General features: G+C 37.8%; 1 protein-coding gene across 13 annotated transcripts in view; it reads right to left on the bottom strand.

The window, feature by feature from the left end:
* Nucleotides 1-15,688, bottom strand: part of ELF2 (E74 like ETS transcription factor 2) — a 131,571-nt gene that overhangs the window by 61,430 nt on the left and 54,453 nt on the right. For 8 of the 13 annotated variants that reach the window (XM_078366486.1, XM_035292927.3, XM_017970239.4 and 5 more), the window contains one exon: nucleotides 10,746-10,911. The exons of 2 other annotated variants lie outside the window; for them this stretch is intronic. In XM_078366486.1, the coding sequence (XP_078222612.1) occupies nucleotides 10,746-10,911 (166 nt within the window). Of the gene's footprint in view, nucleotides 1-2,035; nucleotides 2,195-10,745; nucleotides 10,914-15,688 lie in introns of those variants that run through there. 3 more of the 13 variants (XM_078366490.1, XM_035292931.3, XM_008992696.5) reach the window with 3 other exon arrangements.

Genomic DNA, 15,688 nt, shown 5'->3' with positions numbered 1-15,688 from the left:
TCTTCTCTTAAAAGACATTAAAGAATTCAAGCTGTGCCATGACAGCTTGATTTTACACATTTTAGAGAGACATGAGACATCAATCCAAATACATTTAAGAAATACATTGGTTTGGTTCACAAAGGTGGGACAACTCAAAACGGGATTAGGGGTACAGGGAGAGTTCCAGGCTATAGGTAAATTTAAACATTTTCTAATTTAAACAGTTAGCTGAGTTTGTCTAAAGTCCTGGGATCAGTAAAAAGGGAATGTTCAGGTTAAAAAAATAAAATAAAATAAAATAAATAAAGAATTTAGAGGCTGGGTACGGTGGCTCAGGCCTGTAATCCCAGGACTTTGGGAGGCCAACACAGGCGAATCATGAGGTCAGAAGATCGAGACCATTCTGGCCAACATGGTGAAACCCCGTCTCTACTAAATATACAAAAATTAGCCAGGTGTGGTGGTGCACACCTGTAATCCCAGCTACTTGGGAGGCTCAAGCAGAAGAATCACTTGAATCTGGGAGGTGAAGGTTGCAGTGAGCCAAGATCACACAACTGCACTGTAACTTGGAGACAGAACAAAAAAAAAAAAAAAAAAAAGAATTTAGAGCACATATTCAGCACTCATGTGAATTTCCATACTGCAATTCACCCCCATTTTTCATAAGCCTCATATTTTAATGTTTAATTCCCAGTAAATGAGAGTTTCAGGAAAGATTCATAATTGCAAACCATATTTCATTAATCCTAAGACACACATTTTTTCACATTTGACATCTCTGAAGTCAGTACATATCTTAAAGTTGATAGTCTCCTAAAGTTCATATTTGTCAGCAATTTTCCTTTAGTGGTATAAAAATAATGTTTCTAGGCCGGGCGCGGTGGCTCAAGCCTGTAATCCCAGCACTTTGGGAGGCCGAGCCGGGTGGATCATGAGGTCAAGAGATCGAGACCATCCTGGTCAACATGGTGAAACCCCGTCTCTACTAAAGATACAAAAAATTAGCTGGGCATGGTGGCGCGTGCCTATAATCCCAGCTACTCAGGAGGCTGAGGCAGGAGAATTGCCTGAACCCACGAGGCGGAGGTTGCGGTGAGCCGAGATCACACCATTGCACTCCAGCCTGGGTAACAAGAGCGAAACTCCGTCTCCAAAAAAAAAAAAAAAAAAAAAAAAATATATATATTTTTATATATATATATATATATATATAAAATGTTTCTTACAATTGATAGCATCTTAGGCTAAATGAAATTGTTTGTTTGATTGTTTTTAAAATGGAGTCTCTCTCTGTTGCCCATGCTGGAGTGCAGTGGCGCCTCTGCCTTCTGGGTTCAAGTGATTCTACTGCTTCAGCCTCCCAAGTCACTGGGATTACAGGCGCCCACCACCACGCACAGCAAATTTTTTGTATTTTTTAGTAGAGCTGGGGTTTTGCCAAGTTGGCCAGGCTGGTCTTGAACTTCTGACCTCAGGTGATTCACCTGCCTTGGCCTCCCAAAGTGCTGCAATTACAGGCTTGAGCCACTATGCCCAGCTGATAGTTATTAAAGTATTAAAAAATTTTTATCTAATAATACTGTCTGATCTAAATCACAGTACAATTACATTTCCAACAATTCTAGAGTAAAAACTAAATGAACTTACGATTCACATTTTACCATTTCAGAAAACTTAAGTCTAGGCTAACCTCAAGAAAATAAATAACTGGGGGGAAAACACTTTTTAAAATTTAGGAAAAGCTGTAGATTAGAAGCAAAAATAACAGAAATGACAAAAAAATGCCTTAAATATGTTTGGTCAATAGTAGCTTCTAAGGAAGTAGAGTCATGAAGTAACCCCAGAGCTTTATCTATAAAAAGAAACAAATATTAAGAACATGGCAAGGGTTAACTCAGCAAACTGAGGGGAAAATATTATTGTATTACTTCTCCTTTCTTGAGGAGGAATCATTGTCACTCTTTTAAGAAAAATATGGCAAAGGTAGATGAAATAATTTTAATGAAATATAAAATTATAAACATTCTTAGTAAATTAAAAACCAACCTACCAGCATTGTCTTCCTTCTGGCTCAATCTGTTTCACCTTCAGGTAATCCTAGGATAGGGGCTCCTTTTTCAGATCCCCAGTTTTTCATGTCGATCTTCTACCTCCCTGTGGCAACAGTATTTTCTAATTAAAGGAGTCCTTTGTGCCACCGGGAGGATTTCTGATGGTATAACAAATAAAAGAGTTATGACAGCTCATCATGAAGTCAAATTAGTCCTGAGATTATTCAAGAAAGAAATTTGGCTCCTTATCTTATGTTTCATGAGGGAAATCTGGTTTTATTTATTTATGTATTTATTTTTTGAGACAGAGTCTTGCTTTGTTGCTCAGGCTGGTGTATATTGGCACAATCTTGATTCACTGCAACCTCTGCCTCCCAGGTTCAAGCCATTCTCCTGCCTCGGCCTCCAGAGTAGCTGGGATTACAGGACCCCACCACGACACTTGGCTAATTTTTGTATTCGTAGTTGAGGCAGGGTTTCACCATGCTGGCTAGGCTGGTCTCGAACTATTGACCTCGTGATCCACCCACCTTGGCCTCCCAAAGTGCTAGGATGCTGGGATTACAGGCATGAGCCACCGTGCCCAGCCCTGGTTTTATTTTTTAAACGGCATTTTAAAAACCTAAACTTTCTTTCTTTCGTTTTTTTTTTTTTTTTTTTAAGACAGAGTCTTGTTCTGTCACCAGGCTGGAGTGCAGTGGTGCGATACTGGTTCACTGCAAGCTCTGCCTCTCAGGTTCAAGTGATTCTCTTGCCTCAGCCTCACATACAGCTGGGACTACAGGAACATACCACCAAGCCCAGCTAATCTTTGTATTTTTAGTAGAGATGGGGTTTTACCATGTTGGCCAGGATGGTCTCGATCTCTTGACCTCATGATCCACCCGCCTCAGCCTCCCAAAGTGCTGGGATTACAGGCGTGAGCCACAGCACCTAGCCTTTCATTTCCATTTTTTAAAAGCACTGCTTTCTTCTTGAATTATATAAAAATTCTCATCATCATCTATCTTTTCAACTAATCTTTAAACACAATTTGGTTAATCACTAAAAATAGTTTAAGTTTTCCTGATAATTAACTAGTAAGACTAAACATTAATGTACTGATACATGGTTAAGGAGCAAAGTCCTACCCACAGTGGTCAAAAGAGAGAAGTAGGAAGCTACCAGACCATTTGACAGCCAATGTTTATTAAAATTAGTACAAATTAATCAGTCTGCTTCTGTTATATAATATTGATTATGTTTAAAATGTACATTTTTTAAAAGGAAATGTTAAAAAAAAAAAGCAACAATCATTGTCTCCTTATTGGTAAGATTAGGGTGATGATTTTCAATTTGTTTATTATTTGCAATACTTCCCAATTTTTTTCCATTAAGCATATATTGCTTTTAAGAAAAAAATCAGGCCTGTAATCCCAGCACTTTTGGAGGCTGAAGTGGGCAGATCGCATGAGGCCAGGAGTTTGAGACAAGCCTATACAACATGAAGAAACACCATCTCTACCAAAAATACAAAAATTAGCCAGGCAAGGTGGCACATGCCTGTAATCCTAGCTACTGAGGAGACTGAACCATGAGAATCGCTTGAACCCAAGAGGCAGAGGTTGCAGTGAGCAGAAATCACGCCACTGCACTCCAGCCTGGGCTGGGGCTGGAGTGAGTGAGACTCTGTAAAAAAAAAATCAAATTTAGATACATGCAAGAAAGATGAACACTAACTGTGATTTTAAAATGAAATTTAAGTATGATTTTACATAGATGGTTCTTGATTATACAACATTACTAACTCAGAACTCAATCTGTTTCCATTTGTATTTCCAGCTAGCTATTATATGTTCAACAGTATATTCAAGAAAAGAAAAAAATATAGTCTCTGTCTTCAAGGGGCTTATACACGCACTGGGAAAACAACAGGAGTATATACAAAAATAATATGATATAATAAATAAAAATCATAAAATAGTACAAGAAAGTACGTAAATCCACATAACAGATCAGGTAAGGGAATGTTTAATGTAGGCCACAATAATTGTGGAAATGTTCACATAGTTGGGCCTTAAACGATGGCTAATACCTACCTGAGCACATTATAGATAGGAAGAAACTGTCTTTGAGCAAACTCTCAGAAGTATAAATAGTACAATCCTTGCAAAAGTCATTAAGAAAAATAACTAGGAGAATACAGTGTTTAAGCAGATGAGAAGGTCACTTTATGAAGGATTACTTCTGGATGATTCTATGGGTAACTGAATTTGACAGAACAATGGCCACTAAAATCTGATAAAGAGCTTCATTAGAATGATAAATGTGGATGCCAGAGCACAATAGTCAAGGAAGGAATGACAAGGAAAAAGTAAAAACTGAAGGTATAAAGGAGTTTTCTTTTTTTTTAAGTGGAAGCAAAAGGAAGGAGAAAAATGTAACAGAGACATAAACAAAGTTAAACAAATATTCCATTCCTATCCATACTTGAAGTCACAGGGAAGCTGCTAATGAAGTTAAGGAAATTCTATGTCACAAGCAGTGTACTTCATTTATTCATTTTATGTAATCCTCACAACACTGAATTCCTATTTTCTAACAGTGAAACACTCTGAAAACTTTAAATACTGCCAAGTGATAAAGGGGAAATTTGAAACCAGAACTAACTAACCCAAGTCAATATTATGCCTTTTCCTACTAAAGAGAGCTACTTGAAGAGGGAAAAAACAAACAAACAAAAAAACTCAGTCACCCAGGATTTTCTATCATATTTGACTACTCTTTGATTCTTCTCCACTATTTAAAAAAAATTCCCTAAGGTTAATTCTTAATTCTATGTCCTTCGTTCTCTATCACAGAGAGACAAATACAGAATTTACATATCTTCTTCCTTGGGAAATTGGGAAAAATCTCTGAAATACATTTCCCTTTGGAAATTTACTTCCATGGCTTTAAATGAGGATAATTCCCAAATCAGTTTCTCCCTGGTCTTTCTTTAAGCTTTAGTTGTACTAGGTATCTTCCATTTGCCCCTCCAGATTTATTCTCCACCCTTCTTCACCTTGCTCTCAATCCCTGAAGACTGACTTCATCAACAGGACTCTCATGGCTTCAGATTGGGTTTGGTCAATGGAGTACCTTAGCAGGATATTAGAGGGAAGATGCATTGCCCTTCAGCTAGCTGTCTTCTTTGATCAAAGGTTCCGAATTCTCCCAGGGTGACTCCCTGTTCAGGGCTCTATTCTTCAGGATTCTGGAAACCTTTCCTTCCCCTTGGCCCTTGAGCCAAATGACAGAAACAGCTGTTATTGTTAGGTCTGCATCCTTCAACTCGTGAAGTACTGCCCTGTCTCTCTCTTTTTTTTTCTTTTAAAGACAGGGTCTCACCGTGTTGGTCTTGAACTCCCGACCTCAGGTGATCCGCCTGCCTCGGCTTCCAAAGTGTCGGGATTATAGGCGTGAGCCACCACGCCCGGCCCATACTGCCCTGTCTCTTATAGTTATCTTATATTTGCTCACGTTTGTAATTAACCCTTTATTAAAACATTCCTTAAACTATCCTAATTTGAGCATGCCATCTCTTTTGTGATGGGACCTTGACTACACATTTGTGCATCTTTTTTTGTTTGTTTGTTTATTTTTGAGATACAGTCTCTGTCGCCCAGGCTGCAGTGCAGTGGCATGATCTCAGCTCACTGCAACCTCCATCTCCATGCTCAAGCAATTCTCCTGTCTCAGCCTCCCAAGTAGCTGCACCATCACATCCAGCTAATTTTTGTATTTTTAGTAGAGACAGGGTTTCACCACGTTGGCCAGGCTGCTCTTGAACTTCTGACCTCAAGTGATCCACCCGCCTCAGCCTCCCAAAGTGCTGGGATTACAGGCATGAGCCACTGCACCAGGTCAAATTTGTGCGTCTTTAAATATCTAAATATTCATCCATAGATGTTCTGCTTCAACTCAAAATCTTCATGACTATTAACAAACTTATCTGCTTCACCACACAATCTTGCCTTCCTCAAATCATATGTGCTACTATCACCATCCCTCAGGGTCAAAAAGCAAAATAATATTTACCTAACTATGCCTCTCCCCCTTATCTGTCATATAAGATCCTATTAGATGTTATATAGTAGTATGGTTTATCTAAGCCCTTTCTGTTCTTGTTGCTAATACCTAGGTTTAATATTTCTCAAGTCATCCTTCAACTCATACTACAACAGCTTCCTGTCTCATCTTTCCCCCTATAATTAATCCTATATCCAACTGAAATACTAAGTACATGGTACTTTCTTTTTAGAGACATGGCTCACTCTGTTACTCAGGCTGAAGCATAGTTGCACTATGATCATAGCTCACTGTAACCTCAAACTCCTAGTCTCAAAGGATCCTCTGGCCTCAGCCTCTCAAGTAACTAAGACGACAGGTGCATGCCACCATACTCGGCTAATTTTCTTAAGAGATGGAGTTTCACTATGTTGCCCAGGCTGGTCTTGATTCCTGGACTCAAAAGATCCTCCCACCTCTGCCTCTGCCTCCCAAAGTACTGGCCTCCCAGTATTTTCTACTTAAAACCCTCTAAGTCTTTCTGCTTTCTTATATGCCTCATTACTAACTCTTGAGATTTAATTCAGAATCTAGTCATAGCTCTTAATGAAATCTCCTGCCAATGTCTTATTTACTCAAATCTTCTGAACAAGCATTGAATTTCAATAGTCTACTCATTTATTAATTATATTTTCCTCAGTGTACACTGCATTTCACCTACCTCCTATTTGTCCATCTAAATCCTATCATATGTCCTTTACTTTCTCTAAAACATCTCTAATCCTAGGCCGGGCATGGTGGCTCACGCCTATAATCCCAGCACTTAGGAAGGCCCAGGCGGGTGGATCACGAGGTCAAGAGATCGAGATCCTGGTCAACAAGGTGAAACCCCGTCTCTACTAAAAAATACAAAAATTATCTGGGCATGGTGGTGCATGCCTGTAGTCCCAGCTATTTGGGAGGCTGAGGCAGGAGAATTGCTTGAACCCAGAAGGCGGAGGTTGCGGTGAGCCGAGATCGTGCCATTGCTCTCCAGTCTGGGTAACAACAGCGAAACTCCATCTCAAAAAAAAAAAAAATCCCTAATCCTGTAAATTGAACTTTCCTTTTCTGAAAATTACTTTGAATTTGTAAATAACGCTCATTTGACTCTTCACTGCTTTGTATTTTGAATATAATATATATTTTTTTATCTCCACAACTAAATTCCCCATGAAAAGAAACATGCTGAAAACAGTACCTTGCGCATTACAAATGTAGATATAATCTGCTCTCACAAACTAAAGTGGAGAGTTAAGAGGATAAATATAGTAACAAGTATTTGTTAAGATGAAAGATGAAGAAGCAAATCCTAAATAGCTCAGTCTTCTTAGTCCAGTCTATCGCCCAGGCTGGAGTGCAGTGGCACAATCTCGGCTCACTGCAACCTCCGCCTCCAGAGTTCAAGCAATCTCCTGCCACAGTCTCCTGAGTAGCTGGTATTACAAGCACACAGCACCATGCCTAGCTAAGTTTGTGTAATTTTAGTAGAGTTGGGGTTTCACCATATTGGTCAGGCTGGTCTCAAACTCCTGACCTCGTGATCTGACCACCAGGCCTCCCAAAGTGCTGGGATTACAGGCATGAGCCACCCACACACAACCTAGTCCAGTCTTAAAAGAATTCTGTCAACACACATTTATTATTGAGTTCATTGGTATAAACGTGGTGCTTGTTAAATGGTAATTTGTAACAGCCTTTTAAATTTATATGTAATTCTTAAACGTGAACATAAAAACTGTACTTTCAAACTCCTATAGGGAATCCAAAAAACTCCTTTCCTCCCCTCACTCATCACACAAGTCTATCCAGCAAGCCCCTAGAACTGATGGAGTCTGCAGCCACTGAGGAAGATATTTTATACCTGCCAGAGTCAAGACCACCCTTCCCCTATATATCATCACTCTTCCTCAAATGCTCTTTATAATTACTAATCTGCAACTGTTATCACAAGTAATTTACTAAAGTTTTAGATGAATATGCCTATTTCTAAAGTTTCTAAATATATTTGGTTTTTCCTACACAATTTAAGAGAGTGTAAGTATTACACATAAGCTCTGTGAGGGAAACGTAGACTGTTAAGTCTACAAAAAGGAGAAACAAACAGCCCATAATTACTACTAACAAAATGAGAAGTTCTTCTATCTACAAAATAATAAAGATGACTAGATGCGAATCATTATATGATTTTAGTACTCGAAGCCAGATGACAACAGAACAGTGTTTATGGTATGTACATATGCATATGGGTATTTAGGAATAAAAGGGAAAAAACACTTCAATGTGAACATGTAGAGAACTGACAGATCAAGTCAGTAAATATAATTATAACATTTTTTAGACTGACATAATCTAATGTCGAAGCATTCCATGAAGTTTTCCTAGACATACACAGGGAAGTATTCTATACAGATCTCAATTCCCCCAGTTCACCAGATAAAATCTGCCATCTTCTAAGTATTCCTTTTCTTCCCAGTCAGCTTCTTCTTCAAAACCTACATGTACCTGTAATCTAAGTTTCAATTTCATATCATTATAAAAATGAACTTAATCTTAATTCACTACCTAAAAGAAAATACGCATAAACAATATTAAGCTCAGAATATAACCCTTATAAAGTTACATTAAAATCCAAGAGCCAGAATGGAATTAAATATGTACGATGAACTTTTGAGGTGCTTGTACACCATTTTAGAACAATATAAGTAATCTGCTTACATTTTCTTTTTGTGTTGAAGTAAATTTAAAAATTATTATCAAATCTTCAAAACACACTTACAAAAAAAACAAATTACAAAAGTAACTGTTATTTTATCTAGACTTCTTCCCATATCCTCTTTTTCACAATCCTTAATATCTCTGCCCAGCAAATGATATCATTACCCTCAGAGTTCAAGAAGACTAAGAAAATAAAATCCCTTAGTTAGATTATATTCACTTCCTATTCTGAATTGGTTTTACCCGAATTAATCTAAATTAATAAAATATTTACAGTCAACTATACAAATTATAAGATTCAGCCAATCTGCTCTAGTATTTTAATGCGGTAAACATCCTAATTTACAGACTCAGGCAAAGTTGGTGCTGTAGTTTTTATCTTTTTTAAAGTTTCAAATTTGCTACCGAAATCATAGTTTTCCTTATTTTTTTTAACCAAAACATCAGCCAGAAATTTCAAATAGGTTCTACTTTTTTCATTCATACTACCACACTTTTTTCTTCTGCTATTAGTGTTCTGTTTAGTTATACTCTTATAATAAAATCAGTTACAATATATACTCCAAAACATCATCATACAAAATACTTTTAACTGTTTTACCTATTCTTTTGCTCAAGAATAAAATTCATCTCTGCCAGTATCCTTCTAGCTTCAGACTGGATAACTCTCTAAACGCTCATAAAAAGATACACATTATGTACTGTAAACCAGATACCACTCAAAACTAGTCATGAAGCCCATATGAAATGCCTAGATGCCTGGTTTTTATTGGTTTGTTTATTTGTTTAGAAATAGGGTCTCGCTATGTTGCCCAGGCTGAGCTTAAGCTCCTGACCTCAAGCGAGCCTCCTGCCTCAGTCTCCCAAGTAGCTGGGAATACAGGTGCATACCACCACACCAAGCTTGGCTGCCTATTTTGATAAATGAATGGATTCCACTATACCTGGCATTTGCTCGCACTGCAATCATCAGTGCTCTGAAAAGCAAGATAACTTCCAATCCCTTATCTCCACAAAAAATAAAATTAGAACAGTTTTAAGTTGAAGGAAGCTAGTAGCCCTAAGGAGTGCTACCAGACCTCATGAGCAGAAAGACATCAGGTACTCAAAATTTTAATCATGAAAGTTTGCTACATTTATAAAAATGTATCTAAATATTAAGGAATTTTTACTAGGATTAAACAAGTATAACGATTCTTTTTCTCCATTAACAGCTAAAGATACATTTGCATGTTTATTATTATATAATAGTCACTAAAATCCTTCTGGTAAAATACTCTATTTTCTGTAAGAGGATCAGCTTGAATAAAAAAGAAAAAAAACTCTACTTTCTTCATAATCAATAGCAAAAACTAACACATTTCTCTAAGAATTATAGATACTAATCCCCAATTAAACATATAGCTATCGCACCAGAAATAGACTGAAATACTAAGATCTCTAAGACAAAAAGGAAAGAAACTGATAGAACACTATAAAGATGCTTCTGATATAAATAAGAAATCACACTGCTCCATCAATATTAACTCAAAGAAACTCATAATCAATTACAGAATGAAAGAATACCATATTTATTTTTGGAATTTAAAAAGTTGTCCTCATAATACTAGCCTACTGACTTTATAAGTAAAAGCTAGTATTTATACTCCCAGAAAAAAATAATAAAATAACTTTATCACTATGTGAAGCTGTAATTTTGTGCACAGGGTCCATGACTTAAGATTGTTAGACCTCACAGAATTATACTGTAGAACTTTTATATCTACACAAATTCCCTCAAACAGAGATGTTTCACTGGTTTCCAAGCTATACTAAAATAGCATTAAAAAGAGGTTTTTCAGTATATTTTTCATCTGGCAATAGTATCGTTGAAGCTTACAAATGAGAAAGTTATAAATAATGAACATTTTATGAGATGTCTACCTGTTTCCACATTCTCGGTCTCAACTTCTTGTTCTTCTGCCACATCTTGCATCATATAAGTCTCATCATCATAAACCAGAACCTGGGCTGCATAGCCCTGCTCTAATCTGGCACTTGGAACTGGCTCCACAATCACTGCTGGATATTCAGAAACCTTTTCACTTTCCTACAAGAGCAAATTTAAAAAACAATCAACCTTTGTATTTACAAATTCTGGATTCACTTATAAATCCTTGAGCTAAAACAGTCTCGAGCAGTCCACACAATGAGTTTCAAATATTATAAATATGAATGTAAAAACTAAAACAAGAGATGAAAAGGGCTAACTTTAATAATCCTTTCAAGTCTCAAGAGATAAGATATAGATTAAACATTTTAAATAATCTGTGCTTTAGGATTAAGATGGCAGATTAAAAACATGCATATAATTTCACTTACTCATGAAAGCCAACTAAAACAACAGTAAAAGACTATTTTATACCTAACTCACAAGGACAAGAGGTGAGAGCGCCAAGCAGGAAGAGAAAAGAACAAAACCTTGGAAGACTGAAAGCATCTGTGTGAACATTGAGTGGGTTAGCCTACCCAGCAAAGCCAAATCGGTCTGGCAGCACAAAAAAAAAAAGCTGAGAAACAATACACGGTACAGTGGAGAATCTACAGAAAGCAACACCAATTACTTCTGGAAATGATGGAACAGCAGGTAGTAGGGAAATAGGAGGGTTAAAACAAAAAAGACCCCATGAAAGCTATTTGGAAAGTATTTTGATTCCTAAACCTTCTCTCTCCTCCACGATGCTAAGCAACCACACCTCCACCACCTCGACAGAAGATAGGTTACTTTCCAGAGAGGGAACAACAGCATCTTTGAGGCATAATAGGCACAGCTGTTAGTATCATACTGTATTCAAAATGGAGTTTTCAAGTAGCTTTTTAGTCCGTCACTTTTAATGATGAGCAAACAGCCAAATATTACTGGGCATCCAAGGAAAAGCCTCTAACACAGAATGTACACGTACATATTCATATTCCACACAGATAGAATAAGATATTATATGCATAAAGTAAGAACAGATCACAACTCAATAAAGAACATTTTAAAATACAAGTAAAAGAATTCTTGGAAATTAAAGACACAACAGCTAAAATGAAAAAATAAAGGCTTGGAAGATAAAATTGAGGCAATCTCCAGGAACCAGAGAAAAAAAGATAAAGCAATAGAAAATAGGAGAGAAAAGATAGCAATATTAGATGACCAACCAGTCCAGGAGGTCCACTATCTGAATAATGGAGTTCCAAAAAAATCAATCATGAGGAAAAAAATAAGAAATAAAAAGGAAGAAATAGGTTTGGAAAGAAATCAACAAGAAAGAAGTAAATCAACAAAATTTTCTAAGACTGAAGGATATGAGCTATCCATTTGAAAGGACCCACCAAGTGTCTACTACGAAAAATTAAGGAACACATATATGAAGGTGTATCATTCCAAAATATCATAATACTGGGAACAGAAAAGATTCTACAAGCTTCTAGAAAGAAAACGCATGTTACTACAAAGAATCAGGACACAGACTTTTCTTCTCAACAGTCATACTAGAAGGAAGATGACAGTGGAGAAATTTCTTCAAAATTATGATGAGAAATTATTCATAATCTAGAATTCTTCACCCAGTCAAACCATCTTATAGAAGTAGAATAAAGAAGTGGCCAGGCGCGGTGGCTCACGCCTGTAATCCAAGCACTTTGGAGGCCAAGGCAGGTGGATCACCTGAGGTCGGGAGTTCAAGACCAGCCTGACCAACATGGTGAAACCCCGTCTTAAAAAAAAAAAAAAGAAGTAGAATAAAGATATCTTCTCGGATATGAAAAATCTCAAATATTTACCTTCCATGCATCCTTTCTCAAGAATATATCCCATCAATAAGAGAGAGTGAATTTTTTCAAAAAGAGTGCTGCAAATACAGGATACAAAAAAATGAACATAGGAGAGAAACAATAGGAATCTTCAGGAAGACTGTGAAGAGATTCCAGGATGCTATCTATGCACCAGATTTAAAGGGCAACCAGTACAGAATGTAGCCGTGTGACTCCTGAGACAGCATGATGAACTGTCATCACCAAGATAACTTTGTTCCAAGGACAGAATGCCCAGATCAGTCTGTTATAGATTTTTACTGATATTTGGTTTGCCTTGATATACCTACTTACTCCACCTGCCCTGCTGCCTGGATCAGCTAAGAACACATTTCATGCCTCAGATGTGTTGTGTTTTGATCTACAATGTGTTGAAGGAAGATCACTATGGGCTTAGAAATAAAAGATACAGAACAGCACTCTTCATGTACCTGCTGAACAAATATGCAATACCCAGCCTATACTGCACCACTGCCAGATACCAGACTAGGCTGTGCCTAACATTTCTAAGAACTCAAGGCCTTGCTCACTGATTACCTGAAGACAAGCTCATGAAACTCAGTGAACCTGCTACTAGACTATTCAGCTATCTTCTGGAAGCCTTCCTCTACAATATATTGCCCTTTCCTAACTCAATTAGCTTGGTATACTACTTGCTTTTTCAAACTAAAATATTTTTTAGGATTACTTCCATAGGTGGAAAAACTACAAAGAAGAAATTATAATACATAAGTCAAAACCATGGCACCTCTGGAAACAGTGCCTGGCTGGGTTTTAATAATTCAGTGGTTTTTTCTGTTTGACCATATAAAACCTAAAATCATTTTGCATTTAAAAATTCAGGGCTCACGCCTGTAATCTCAGCACTTTGGGAGACCAAGGTGGGTGGATCACCTGAGGTCAGGAGTTCGAGACCAGCCTGGCCAACATGATGAAACCCCGTCTCTACTAAAAATAGAAAAATTAGCCAGGTGTGGCGGCATGTGCCTGTAATCCCAGCTACTCAGGAGGCTGAGGCACAAGAATCACTTGAACCTAGGAGGCAGAGGTTGCAGTGAGACAAGATCATGCCACTGCACTCCAGCCTGAGTGACAAAATGAGACTTGGTCTCCAAAAAAAAAAAAAATTCCAGCAGGGTTCAGTGCCTCATACCTGTAATTCCAAAACTTTGGAAGGCCAAGGCAGGAGGATTGCTTGAGCCCAGGATTTCAAGACCAGCCTGGGCAACATATGAAGACCCTGTCTCCACAAAAAACAATAAATATCAGCCAGGCATGGTGGTTCTTGCCTATAGTCCTAGCTACTCAGGAGGCCGAGGCACGAGGATTGCTTGAACCCAGGAGTTCGAGGAGGAAGTGAGCCATGATCATGCCATTGCAACTGCAGCCTGGCGACTGAAAACAAGTCTCAAAAATTTAAACAGAAAAAGAAAGAAAGAAATTAAACTCTCCCTTCTTTTAACTGAACTTTTAACTGTTCTTTAATGTAAGTTAAAAGTCAAGAAGTCCAACTAAAGAAGTTCTTTAACCGAACTTTAACTGATCATTTGAGATGTATACTTGTATATATTTCTCAAAAAAACAGTCTAACTCCTTGACCCATCTATATATACCTTATAATCTATGTTCCACCACCTCACTGAAGCTATGCTATTCTCTAAAAATATTTTGTTTTGTTTTGTTTTGAGACAAGGTCCAGTTCTATCACCCTGGCTTAAATGCAGTGGCACAATCATGGCTCACTGCAACCTCTGCCTCCCAGACTCAAACCATCCTCCCACCTCGGCCTCCTGAGTAGCTGGGACCACAGGCATGTGCCACCATGGCTGGCTAATTTTTGTATTTTTGGTAGTGACTGGGTTTCACCATGTTGCCCAGGCTGGTCCGAACTCCTAAACTTGAGCAATCCACCAACCTCAGCCTCCCAAAGCGCTGGTATTACAAGTATGGACCACCACACCCAGCCTTAAAATGTTAATAATGACCACATTCTATTTTAGTTTTCTATTCCCTCCCTGCAGATTCATATATTTATTATCACTCTCATTTTAAAAATTCTGCTCTTCGAACTTTCTCTACCACTATGCTTTCTTTTTTTTTTTGAGAAGGAGTTTCACTTTTATTGCCCAGGCTAGAGTGCAATGGCACAATCTCAGCTCACCACAAGCTCCATCTCCCGGGTTCAAATTATTCTCCTGCCTCAGCCTCCAAGTAGCTGGGACAGGCTACCATGTGCTACCATGCCAGGCTAATTTTTTTATTTTTAGTAGAGGCGAGGTTTCTCCATGTTGGTCAGGCTGGTCTCGAACTCCTAACCTCAGGTTATCCAACTGCCTCGGCCTCCCAAAGTTCTGGGATTACAGGCATGAGCCACCGCGCCTGGCCTATCACTCTATTTTCAAGCATCTCCTCTGACTCTTCATCTCCATACACTCAAGTGTAGCCAACTTACTGAGGTTCTGTCTTCAGTGTCTTCTTTCTTTTTATCCTATACTATCTTCTCAGGCAAGCCCACCGATTCTTATGGTTTCAAATAGCACCTCTATGCTGATAATGACTAAGTATTTGTCCTCTACTCTGACTCATCTGAATTCCAGAACCAAATTTTAAACTGCCAACTTTAACATCACTACAGGAATATGCAGCCAACACTTCAAGCTTAACATGTTTAAATGGCACAAATTATCGGTATCTCTCTTTTTTCCCACTCTGTGTTCTTCTTTAAATCCTGGTTTCTTAAAAAAGAGATTATAATAATATTTCTGTCCTTATAAAATCCCATGACTTTATATGCACAAAGTACTTAGCACAGTATAAGTACACAGCACAGAGCTGTTATTCAATTAGTGATAGCTGATATTATATTTTAACAATAGAGATAGTTTTCAAATCTACTATTTTCCTCAGTTTTAGGGGGCACCTTTTCACATCGCAGTCAGAACTGTTTGTGTTAGTTCTTTGCATAAAAAGCTTTAATGACTCCCCCATTTGTCTAAAAGGAAAGTTTAACATATTAAACAATGGCTTTA

This window comes from Callithrix jacchus, chromosome 3, assembly GCF_049354715.1.
Source record: "Callithrix jacchus isolate 240 chromosome 3, calJac240_pri, whole genome shotgun sequence".
Classification (NCBI taxonomy): Eukaryota; Metazoa; Chordata; class Mammalia; order Primates; family Cebidae; genus Callithrix; species Callithrix jacchus.
This window is presented reverse-complemented; position numbering and strand designations above follow the sequence as displayed.